A 12,717-nucleotide genomic window follows, 5' to 3' on the forward strand; every position below is an offset into this window, starting at 1 on the left:
CACAAACATTACACACTGAAAAACTAAATGGTGACTCTGCATGCTGTAGATGTTTTACTACTTAAACAAAATGCTAGTAGGTATAAATATAATGTTAGTTTATTGTAGTTGGTGGTTCTGGGAGGTTTGTTTAAAAAGACGTGTTCAGATGTGTTGTCAACCAGGAAGAGCAACATGATTCAAATAAATCTACGAGACAGAATGAAAGTTAAAAAACGTCACATATTAAAGCTACATCTGAAAAGTATTTAATTTTAAATTGTTCATTAAATATTACAGCTGAGACGTTCCAGAATCAGTTTTGTTTCTGACTTACCGTTGTTCAGCACAGGATGAGTTCAGCCTTCACAGATGGAAGAAAAACAACATCAAATGTCAGAGAAGGTCAGTCAGCCGTTGGTTTAAACCTCTGTGTCGGTGTTTTTTTTTTTTTGTCACTGTGGGTTTCCTGGGGGTTTTCACTATTTCGTCAGACCTAAAAACAAAAACCCGTCTATTTTTGCTGTAATTTTTCATATTGTGTTTGGTACTTTGAGGCTTATCCATCTTCTATCACTTTAATGCTGCTTTCATGTCCTTCAGAGGTTTTATGTTGGTCTCATCTCATCTTCAAAGCTTGTAAATTGAGTGGATCCATATTTCTTGCTGCTATGACGCCCCCTACTGCCCTAATCAGAGAAACAGCTGAGCTCAGGCTGCTCCTGGAGTTAGGGTTCGGGTTTTTAAATAGAAAAGTGTGTTTTCTCCTCTATGACAAAAAAAAAAAAAACTATCTTTGGGTCTAAACAAAACAAAACAATAAGTTCTGTTGTGTAATTTAAGTAATTTGTGACATTTTATACACCAGACAGTGAATTGGTTGAATAAATATGAAAATAACGTCAGTGGCAGCCTGAACAGCTACAAGGTGATGTGAGGAAAAAGCTCCGTCCTCCAGACTGTTATTAGTACGTCCAAACTTTAATCAGTAGCTCTCCCCTGTGGATCACCTCAAGTTCTGGGATATTTTTAGCCTCACACAGCATGTTGCTGAAACTGAAAGAGACATAGGACGGTCTGGTTTTGATGAACATAAAGTGGCAGCTAATAGAGACAAAGACAAGACTATATTTAAAGATAAACAGAGAGAGGGAGGAAGCAATAAAACTGTCAGTGAACAAAATCGGAGGAATTAAATATGAAAAAGGAAACAAACACAGAGCAGCGTTATCCTGGACTCTGTAAATAAAATTCTGGCGACTTCGGCTCATTTTATGTAGATTAGGATTGTTCTTGTCTTTTTGTTTTTCTCTTATGTTTGATTGTATCCTAAGTTTTTAGCTTTTAGTCTTTACATTTTAGGTTTAGAGAGAAATGCAATTTCAGTCCTCTGTATGTGAACGCATGTAGTAGAACCGACAGAAAAGCAAACGTTGACTTTGACTTTTACAGACTCAGTTCAGGGGAAATGTTAGATGCAATTAAAATGTGAAGTTTTTCTAACCAGTTCAAAGTAACTCAGGTTCCGTAAATTTGCTCATTTCTCTCAAACATGCAAAAAACAAACGAAGATTTATTTATTTGTACGAGCGACAGGTGAACCATTGACCGACACAGGTGACCTAACTGGATCATCTAATAGAAACGATGCCCACAGTAACAAAAAAGGGAAGGAGAGGGAACTGAGCAGAGTTGGACGGTTTGAAAAAAGAGAAATGAAATTATGGAATGGAATGAACCGAAATGAAATCCCAAGAAGAAACACCGACACAGAGGTTTAAACCAACGGCTGACTGACCTTCTCTGACATTTGATGTTGTTTTTCTTCCATCTGTGAAGGCTGAACTCATCCTGTGCTGAACAACGGTAAGTCAGAAACAAAAACTGATGCTGGAACGTCTCAGCTGTAATATTTAAATGTGTGTTTTGGACGTTGTGGGAACAGGAAGTGCATTTGTCGTTGGTCATTCACACGAGACGAGTGAAGCGGCAGGAAAACGCTGTGCTGAATTTCTCATGAAGTGGCTCTGATGACATGAAAAAATGAATGAATGTGAGCAATTTAACATCAAATACTTTTCAGATGTAGCTTTAATATGTGACGTTTTTTAACTTTCATTCTGTCTCGTAGATTTATTTGAATCATGTTGCTCTTCCTGGTTGACAACACATCTGAACACGTCTTTTTAAACAAACCTCCCAGAACCACCAACTACAATAAACTAACATTATATTTATACCTACTAGCATTTTGTTTAAGTAGTAAAACATCTACAGCATGCAGAGCCACCATTTAGTTTTTCAGTGTGTAATGTTTGTGGGAACTTCAAAAACGGTTGTTCATGTCGATTCCAGGTTTTTTCAGTTATTGTGAAATAAGTATTAAAAAGAGAACATTAAATATTGAACAGTTAGTGAGAGTGGTTGACAATCCAGTTGTTTTTTTATTTGTGTTTTTTATGATTTCAATTCTAATTTCTTATTATATTTTCTTTATTTTTTCAATGTATATATCAATTCAGTTCTCTTATCACTCGGGTAGAAGGTGTTAATGTTGGCTGTAAAAAGTTCTCATTATTATCATGGTGTGTTCTTTTTAGTGTGAAGAAAGACAAAGAAAGACAAAAGAGACAAATACAAATCCAGGACTGGGGCTGAAGAGTCAAAAGAAGATTTTAAAAAACACTGACATACTCAGAAAGTCTGACGTGAATCTCAGGATGACGAACATCAGCGACTGTGGATCATCTCCATGCTTCTGTTGCTCCTTCAGCTCCAGATGTTCTGTCTCAGAAAGTTATGAACTCAGAGAAGCAAAGCCGGAACGTGAACAAACAGAAAGAGAGACGTCCTGGTTCAGCAGGACAGCCAGGAGGATCAGGAGACGTCTGTCCAGAGTTCAAAGACATGATTCTCCCCCTCACATCATGAGACCTACATCTCCATTCTGTACTTCGACCCATGTTGGAACACTTGCTGTTAATGAAGATTCATCTTTTAGATATGAAGTTGAATCCGTATACGATTACTCTGACTCTGACTTTTACATGTACGCACCCAGTTCTATGTTTTTCCCGTTCGAAGCCCAAGTTGTTTCTGGTCCTGTAGAGCTGCAGACTGAGGATCTGATGGAAATGGAGGATTATGTTGGAGCTGTGAACTATCCAGTCACCAGCATCCGTCCACCTCATCATTTCCACATCTCCTCCTCAGGTCCTGATGGGAGTCCAAGAGGTTCCAGCAGCGTTCCTGGTTGTGTCAGCATGCCTTCATTGAGTCACATCACCTCTGCAGAAAACAACAAGCCAACACGAGCTGCAAGCTTACCTGACATGAAGCTGCAGAGCAGCTTTGAGGAGTTCACCCCTGATCTGAGTGACGACGATGAAGACCATGAAGGCTACAGGTTCCAGTGCTCCTGTCCAGGCCTGTACCAGTGCAGCGTGACCGGCCTGGTGTTTGACATGGAGGGAGAAGGAGACGTGGTTTACAGGACGGTCCCTTGGAACAGGAGGCTCCTGGTCCAACATCACAAGAAGCCAGCAGGACCTCTGTTTGACATCAAGTGTGAGCAGCAGTCTGTGCGTCAGCTTCACCTCCCACACTGTCAGATCCTCCCCACAGCTGGATTCCTGGCAGTTGCTCATGTGAAGGATGACGGCGTGGAGTTCATCAGCCCTCATAAGATCACAGAAACTCACCTTGTTATCAACATCAGGGGCTTTTCTGGTTTCGGTAACGTGAAGGACGAAGACTCTCCCCCTGACCCGGTCCGAGCGTTGGTTCTGCTGTTCTACAGGCCACCAGATGATCCAGACGTCACATCCATCCTCAATGTCTTGTTGCTGCCAAAAAACGTTTCCTTGCGAGATGTGCAGCGCACCAGGAGGAAGTTAGTTGGAGAGGAGAGGTACATCGAGACGTCCCCACACTGTAAACTGCTCCCAGATCAGGTCTACACTCTGTCCACTGCACCTGAAGACGACTCGGTTCTAGTTCAGCCAACAGAAGCTGAATTTGAGGAGGACTGCTACGACAACTACTTCCCAACGTTCCAGGTGTTTCTGGAAACAACCATGAAACATATGAAGCTGTTTCTGAGAGACAGCAGCTCCCAAAGTGTCTGGGACAGACGAGTCTGTCTTTCCTCTGCTGGACAAATAAAGTCCTGTGGAACAAACGCTCCAAATAAGAAGCTGCTGGACGTACGGAGCAGCTTCATCGACGGCACATCAGGACCGGTTCTCAACAGTCTGCTGGACAAGCTGCTGGAGAAAAAGGTGTTGACCGACTCTGAGAGGGAGTCAGCAGACGTGATGCCAAACAGGAGAGACAAAGCTCGTTTTATTATCGACACGGTGAGGAAGAAAGGCGACACTGCCAGTTCAGAGATGATCGAGTTTCTGTGTGAGCTTGATCCCTTCCTCTGCGAACATCTGGACTTGATGTAAAGCAAAATGAAGAGATGGAACAAAGTGTCTACCAAAAAAATGGAAATTTTGATGTCATTGTCATCCTTCACCATCGTGTTTTAGTTAAATTTGACTGTTTTACTGCACTTAAATAAAAAAAAAACTTATTTAACAGATAATTGTAAATATTAAAAAAATTAAAGATCAAAAAATGATCAGATTTTACCTGCTTTGTGAAATTTCAATTCATAACGAGCAAAATCACAGGAAAAACTTTAAATTTACATGTTGGAAAAAGGTGAAAAAGTTAATAACATAGAAATCAATCTGTATTTTTACATTTTTTTTCTTTAATGTGTGATGATGTTTGACTGTAAAATACGAAAGTTTTATTGTCTTTAAATGTTTAAGAAAATGTCATTATGTTCCAGTTTTTAACAGATTTTTATAGGTTTTTATATTCATTTTGTCGTGTTCAGTGAGTTCAGAGACACTGTGAGAAGAAGGAAACCACATCATCAGAGAACCAGGACCAGACTTCATAATGTCACGTCTGAACCTGATGAAGGAAAATCAGAATAATCAATAATAATGGAGAATTTCCACTTCCTGTCTTTTCTATTGTAGCTTTATTCCAGATCTCTTATTTCTCTTTCTTCTCTGGAAGCTTGTTTTTCCTGTAATTTCTCTTCAACAATGAATTATGGACTTTTAATTTTTCTGCTTTGATGAGAGTTTGCAAAAGAGAAGATTATTTCAGATTGAGAATAGATTTCTGTAATAGTGTCAGTTAATCAAAATGTCAAACCTAAAATATATCCTTGTGTAAGTATTCATTTCTCCAAGTCTCAGTTCTCCTCCAGGATCATTTTACTCTCTACCTTTAAAAGCCTTCCAGGACCTGCTGCTGAGAAACATCATGATGCTGCCACCACCATGCTTCAAAGTTAACTTTATTGTACTGTAAATGACGTCATCCTGCCTTGACGTGTCCTAAACTAACTCTGTGATGTAGTGTGTTCCTCCTTTAGCCAGCAGGGGGAGCCATTAGCTAGTTAATGGTAGAGTGCCTGTATTACTAATATAGGGACTCTAGTTAATGGTCAGAGTCGGTGGTTGTGCTTCATGACGTTCATGTTTAACATCACTGGGTATAAAAGTAGACAGATTACAGTCAGGATGAAGAACAACAATCATGTGTGGTTCTATTTTAAAGAAACTGTTCAGGAGAAATTCAACAGAGAATAAGATGTTGGTGGAGTTTATAGTGGATATTAGTGATAACTGGTTCTATCTGGTAAATGTTAATATATTATTGTTGTTATTATTATTGTTATTGTTATCAGGAATGTAAAATGGGTAATGATTCTTAATTTTTTGGTGTTTAAATTGTCAAGCAAATATTATTTTACTGCTTTTAGCGGATTTTTGTAGATTTTTACATTTATGTTCTTATTTTGGTGAGGAATTTTCAAAAATAAAGTTTGTTGCTCGAAAGACAAAAAATTTTGTTGTGATGAAAATGGTGCTTTTTTTTAAATATTCAAGTTAAAACGATGCATTAGTATTATTATTATTATTATATAATGTTATTGTTATTATCTTTATAATGAATTGTTGTCTTTATTATTAATAGCTTTTTACAAATCACTAACACATTTATTGTATTATTTATGTTTGTTTACCAAATGTGGATATTTTTATTTTTGATTTTGATGAGGAAATAGAATTTTTAATGCTCGGTTTAACAACATCAACAACTACTACAACTACAACAGCTACAGCCCTTCACTGGACACACAACACAGAAACACAAAAGAAATCTTCTTTTGCATCTGGATGCAAACTGCAGAAGGACATCAACCTGAATTTATTATCATTTCAAGAAACAGGAGGAAGTACAGGAGCAACCAGATCACCAGAGAAGCAACAAACGCTTCAATGAGGAAACAGACTGGAGACGATTCCTCACCTGCTGCAGACGTCAAGTGAACAGGAAGTGGGCGAGGCTTCAGGGAGCGGCTGTTCAGAGGACGTTTATCAGCTTTTAACAGTACTTTTATTGACTGAGGATTAAAGAAGACGGATAAAATAGAAGTCTGCCTTCATCTGACAGGAAAACACGTTCTGCTTCACCTGTAAGTAACCTCAGTTTTCTCTTTAAACCTGTTTTCTTCCTGTGAACTTCCTGTTTTCAGAGCTCCATCTGATGCAACACTTCTGAAATATGAAACTCACATCAGATTTTGTAACTAAATATTAGATAAACTTCATCAAGTAGTTTTTACTGTGAAAATTTTCAATTTCTGCATCAGACACTCAAGAAATTTAGCCTTGTCCACTTGGTACACGTTCAGGCAGGTAATTACTGAATGTATTGAAACATACTATGAAGTAGATAAGAGAGCACTCCCTCAGATGAATCATCCATTACACAATAACCAAAACCACTACAAGCCTGAACTTGAATTGTTTGTTTCATGAACTAATAGCAAAATAGTTCAACAGATACCTTAAAGACAAACCTTGAAATCAACATAATACAATTATTTATCTGACATTTAAAGCCACAAATGTGACATTAAATCCACTGAAAACTACAAAAACGTCATTTTCATAAAATGTTTGAATAATGGAGTTACATGACGCCTTTGATTTTCTAATATGTTTTCAATGGATATGAAGACTTTCCCTTCAAAACATTTCACGGAAATCAAAGCAATCCTTTCTGGGAAAACAATCACTGTTAAAATGTTCTAAAAAGTGGATTTTCCAGCTCTGAAGCTAACTTTAGGAAGACTTGTGGCATCAGTTTTTGATGTAGCACCAAAAGACATTTATATTGGAAAAAAACTAAGTTGTTTCTACTCGCAGCACAAATTTGGTTGAATTTAGTGAATCTGAGTGAAGATATGAATTTTTGGAAATAAAAGATTTTTTCATTCTGATAATAAATGATAGATTTTTATTATTTTAATTTCTGTTTGAAAAAATGAGCATAAGCTGATTGAGATGATGACAAGTTCCAACAAAATCAGCCAAATCCTGTGAAAAATAATCAACTATTGAGGCTTTAAAAGAATCATTAAAGTTACAAAATTTAACACTGAGGGTCTATTTTTAAAAATTCATGACTGAAGAAGTATTTGGAGTGGAGCTTGGAGATTTTGCAAGATTCTGTAGTTTAGTAGGAGTTTCTGAATGATTTTTTTTTTAGAAAATCCATGGCCTCAGCTGGAAGATTCTCGATGAGTTGGCATCAAATGACTCGTCTCCAACATTCCTCAGCCTATGTTTGGGTGTTTTATCTTCAGGATGACCAGATGTCGTCTCAGCTGGTGTTTATCTGCTACTCAGAATGCATTCTTTAGATCTTCACCATCAACATCTTGAGTCGTCTCTCACCTGCCAGTTTCACAAACATTTATTGGGTCGTTCACAGTATTTATCTGGTTCTCCTCCTCAGACACTTGGAACTGAAAAAATCTCTGGATGATGGTTGGACATCTTCAAGAACCAAAAGTAGAAGTCCAGTTGGTTTTTATTGATGCACTTACAGTAGGATACGATGACCTGACAGAATCTACACATAATAATAATATTATTCTCACTATATCAGCATGTTATGGTGAGTAGAGGAAACCCAAACACTGTATCACTAAAATGAAGGAACTTTTATCTAGAGGCTGATGATCTGCTCTTTGATGAGTGATGTACAGCAGCACTGTGGAACTGATGCCTTCATGACAGATAATTAATGTTCTCTCTCTGGTTTTAATCAGCTGATGAAACTTATGAGCCAAAGAGACGATTTGAAGGAACCAATCTGACAGAAGTTCGAACACAGAAACATTAAAGACGAGAGAAGATGAAACGTGGATCCAAGAAAAAGCACCTGGAATCTGAGGAGACATCTTCTGGATCCTCTTCAGACTCAGCAGAGAAAAAAGAAGTGATTAAAGACAGAAATGAATCGTTTGATGATCCAACAAGTCAAAAACAAACAGAAGCAGGGAATGAAAATGAAACAAGTGAGAGATTTAAGCTACATGGTGCAGAAATTCATGATGAACCTGTGGATTGGCAGCCACGTCCCACACCTCTCAGCTTGCCTGTCTATGGTTGCATGATGCACAGGACAAAACCAAACAAAAATTATGATGTAAAGCACGAATCATACTCACTGCCTGGTTTTGCAGAAGTCAACAATCTAGAGCAGCTAAAGACACAAAGTCTTTTGGATAAAACAACGTCTTTGTTACCAGAAGGACAAACTCCAGCCTCCTCCATACGACCAACAGGCAGCAAAGAAGTGGAGTTTCACAGTGCACTTATGTTAGATGAACCAAGGCCACATGAGGGGGTTCTTCTCAGACCTTCAGTGATCACAGGAGCTTCTGCAACTCGCTCAGAATTACCATCCGACTTCAGTTTAAAACATCAACCAGGATCAGTCTTTACACAGTCTTCTGTGAAGGAATATTTAGATCCATTGTTACCCTCTCCCATGTTCACTCATCCTGTTCTTCTTTATTATCAAAAAACAAAACTAGAGAAAAAAGAAACGGAAACAACGGCAGGAATTAAGAGATCAGGATCTTGGAATCGGCTCTCTGAAAGTTACATAGAGTCACTTTGTTCTCCTATATATAGAGACACTTTCAGACACTCTCCTGACAGCCACCTTGGTATTCATGGTCCTAAAGAACCTGTTTCACTGATGACCCCTCTCGCCTCCACTAACCTGTACTCACAACACAAAGATGCTGGTGTGTTTAATCCATCTTTACCATCACAATACGCCTTAGGCTCACTTGACAAGCTCTCCCTTTCCCCTCTTTGTGCCATTCGTCAGTTCCCTGAACACAGAAATAAAAGACTGAAAGGGCTTGAAGGAGCTTCTGGAGTACAGAGAGAAAGTAAACCAGCTTCTGACCAGGAGCTCAGTGGACAAGAAAAGAAAAAAGAAGAAGAAGCAAATCATCCTGCTAGACATGGTGGTGTGGATTTATGTGCCCCTTATCCTGGTCCTGAACTTTCAGAGGATCTCAGCCTACAATCCACCAGACAGCTGAAACCAGACAACACAAATATGGAGCAGAAAATATCAGCTTTAATTCACCATCAACACGCACAATTGTCAGTTCCAACTCCGGAATACATCAATACAGAAACACAAGAAGAAGCAGGTCCTGGTTCTGGTTCTCTTTCTGTGCCTGAAGGAACAGAACTGATTATATATGAGAATCCAGGTCCTGACCAGGACCTCTTAGAAGCAGATCCACCTATCTTGGCTGAGCTCCTCTCAGATTCCAAAGCTCTACCACCCAGTTTTGATGTCCAGTTCTGCAGCACAGATACCTGTTGGACCAGGAGAAGATCCAGCAGCGTTCCTGGTTGTGTCAGCATGCCTTCACTGAGTCACATCACCTCTGCAGGAAACAACAAGCCAACACGAGCTGCAAGCTTACCTGACATGAAGCTGCAGAGCAACTTTGAGGAGTTCACCCCTGATCTGAGTGAAGATGATGAAGACCATGAAGGCTACAGGTTCCAGTGCTCCTGTCCAGGCCTGTACCAGTGCAGCGTGACCGGCCTGGTGTTTGACATGGAGGGAGAAGGAGATGTGGTTTACAGGACGGTCCCTTGGAACAGGAGGCTCCTGGTCCAACATCACAAGAAGCCTGCAGGACCTCTGTTTGACATCAAGTGTGAGCAGCAGTCTGTGCGTCAGCTTCACCTCCCACACTGTCAGATCCTCCCCACAGCTGGATTCCTGGCAGTTGCTCATGTGAAGGATGACGGCGTGGAGTTCATCAGCCCTCATAAGATCACAGAAACTCACCTTGTTATCAACATCAGGGGCTTTTCTGGTTTCGGTAACGTGAAGGATGAAGACTCTCCCCCTGACCCGGTCCGAGCATTGGTTCTGCTGTTCTACAGGCCACCAGATGATCCAGACGTCACATCCATCCTCAATGTCTTGTTGCTGCCGAGGAACATCGTGATCCGGGACGTGCAGCGCACCAGGAAGAAGTTATTTGGAGATGAGAGGTTCATAGATGTGCCCCCACACTGTAAACTGATCCCAGATCAGGTCTACACTCTGTCCACTGTACCTGAAGACGACCTGATTAAAGTTCAGCCAACAGAAGCTGAATTTGACGAGGAGTCTTACAGCAGCTACTTCACATCAATCAAAGTGACTTTAAAAGCTCTCATTAGAGACATTAATCTGAGTCTGAAAGACAAGAAGACTTCCTGCTGTGTTTGGGAAGGAGACATTTGTCTTTTACCCTCGAGAGCTAAAACTCTGACTCTCTCTTCAAAGGAGAAGCTGCTGGACGTACGGAGCAGCTTCATCGACCGAACATCAGGACCGGTTCTCAACAGTCTGCTGGACAAGCTGCTGGAGAAAAAGGTGTTGACCGACTCTGAGAGGGAGTCAGCAGACGTGATGCCAAACAGGAGAGACAAAGCTCGTTTTATTATCGACACGGTGAGGAAGAAAGGCGACACTGCCAGTTCAGAGATGATCGAGTTTCTCTGTGAGCTTGATCCCTTCCTCTGCAGAGACTTGAACTTGATGTGAACTAAAATGGAGAGATAGAACAAGGTGTCATCTGTAAAAAAGTGGACATTTTTTAGTGTATGATGCCACTGCCATCCTTCACCATCATGTTTTAGTTAAATTCTACTGTCTTACTGCACTTAAATAAGAAAAAAACATTATTTCAGAAATATTTAAGATTAAAAAATAAGGATGAAAAATGATCAGATTTGACAGATTTTACCTGCTTTGTCAAATTTCAAATAACTAGCAAAGTCACAGGAAAAACTTTCAATTTACATGTTGAAAAAAAGTGAAAATAGTTAATGACATCCACATAAATAATTTATATTTTTACAGTTATGATTTTTTTTCTTTTATGTGTGATGATGTTTGACTGTAAAATGCAAAAGTTTTATTGTCTTTAAATGTTTAAGAAAATGTCATTATGTTCCAGCTTTTAACAGGTTTTTATAGGTTTTTGTGTTTTATTGTGTTCAGTGAGTTCAGAGATGCTGTGAGAAGAAGGAAACCACATCATCAGAGAACCAGGACTAGACTTCATAATGTCACGTCTGAACCTGATGAAGGAAAATCAGAATAATCAATAATAATGGAGAATTTCCACTTCCTGTCTTTTCTATTGTAGCTTTGTTCCAGATCTCTTATTTCTATTTCTTCTCTGGAAGCTTGTTTTTCCTGTAATTTCTCTTCAACAATGAATTATAGACTTTCAATTTGCCTGCTTTGATGAGAATTTACAAAAGAAAAGATTATTTCAGATTGAAAACAGATTTCTGTAATAGTGTCAGTTAATCAAAATGTCAAACCTAAAATATATCCTTGTGTAAGTATTCATTTCTCCAAGTCTCAGTTCTCCTCCAGGATCATTTTACTCTCTACCTTTACAAGCCTTCCAGGACCTGCTGCTGAGAAACATCATGATGCTGCCACCACCATGCTTCAAAGTTAACTTTATTGTACTGTAAATGATGTCATCCTTCCTTGATGTGTCCTAAACTAACTCTGTGATGTAGTGTGTTCCTCCATCAGCCAGCAGGGGGAGCCATTAGCTAGTTAATGGTCAGAGTTGGTGGTTGTGCTTCATGACGTTCATATTTAACATCACTGGGTATAAAAGTAGACAGATTACAGTCAGGATGAAGAACAACAATCATCTGTGGTTCTATTTTAAAGAAACTGTTCAGGAGAAATTCAACAGAGAATAAGATGTTGGTGGAGTTTATAGTGGATATTAGTGATGACTGGTTCTGTCTGGTCTCCTTAAGAAAATGATATTTTATGATGTTTTATTGTCATTGTTGACAAATAACATTTTGTTGGCAAAACATGTACTTAATAGATTTTTTATATTTTGATGAGAAATAGAATTTTTAATGTTCCATTAAACAATGTCAATTACAACAACTACTATTACAGTTATTACAATTACAATTACTACTACTGCTACTATTATTATTACTACTATTACTAATACTATTATTACTACAATTATTACTACCATTACTACTATTTCTACTTCTACTACTATTACTATTATTACTGCTAGTACAACTGCTATTATAATTACCACTACTACTAGTACTACTATTACTACTACTGGTGTTATTATTAATTCTACTAATACTATTTTTTACGACTATTACAACTACTGCTATTACCACTACTAATATTGTTAATACTACTATAGCTACTACTGTTATTATTATTACTACTATTGCTGCTACGACGACTATTACTACTATTATATTATTA

At 38.7% G+C, this 12,717-nt stretch overlaps 2 protein-coding genes across 2 annotated transcripts; both read left to right on the forward strand.

The window, feature by feature from the left end:
• The first annotated feature begins 3,026 nt into the window (after positions 1-3,026).
• On the forward strand, positions 3,027-4,430 carry LOC127531349 (caspase recruitment domain-containing protein 8-like). The gene has a single exon (XM_051940468.1). The coding sequence runs from the start codon at positions 3,027-3,029 to the stop codon at positions 4,428-4,430; it is 1,404 nt and encodes a 467-aa protein (XP_051796428.1).
• A 5,368-nt stretch (positions 4,431-9,798) lies between these two features.
• On the forward strand, positions 9,799-10,983 carry LOC127531350 (caspase recruitment domain-containing protein 8-like). The gene has a single exon (XM_051940469.1). It carries the CDS (start codon positions 9,799-9,801, stop codon positions 10,981-10,983), a length of 1,185 nt encoding a protein of 394 aa, XP_051796429.1.
• The last annotated feature ends 1,734 nt before the right edge of the window (positions 10,984-12,717 follow it).

This window comes from Acanthochromis polyacanthus, chromosome 20 (genome assembly GCF_021347895.1).
Source record: "Acanthochromis polyacanthus isolate Apoly-LR-REF ecotype Palm Island chromosome 20, KAUST_Apoly_ChrSc, whole genome shotgun sequence".
In the NCBI taxonomy this organism is placed as follows: Eukaryota; Metazoa; Chordata; class Actinopteri; family Pomacentridae; genus Acanthochromis; species Acanthochromis polyacanthus.

Coding starts and splice junctions, on each gene's coding strand:
- LOC127531349 (XM_051940468.1), top strand. CDS start 3,027: ATGTACGCACCCAGTTCTATGTTTTTCCCGTTCGAAGCCCAAGTTGTT.
- LOC127531350 (XM_051940469.1), top strand. CDS start 9,799: ATGCCTTCACTGAGTCACATCACCTCTGCAGGAAACAACAAGCCAACA.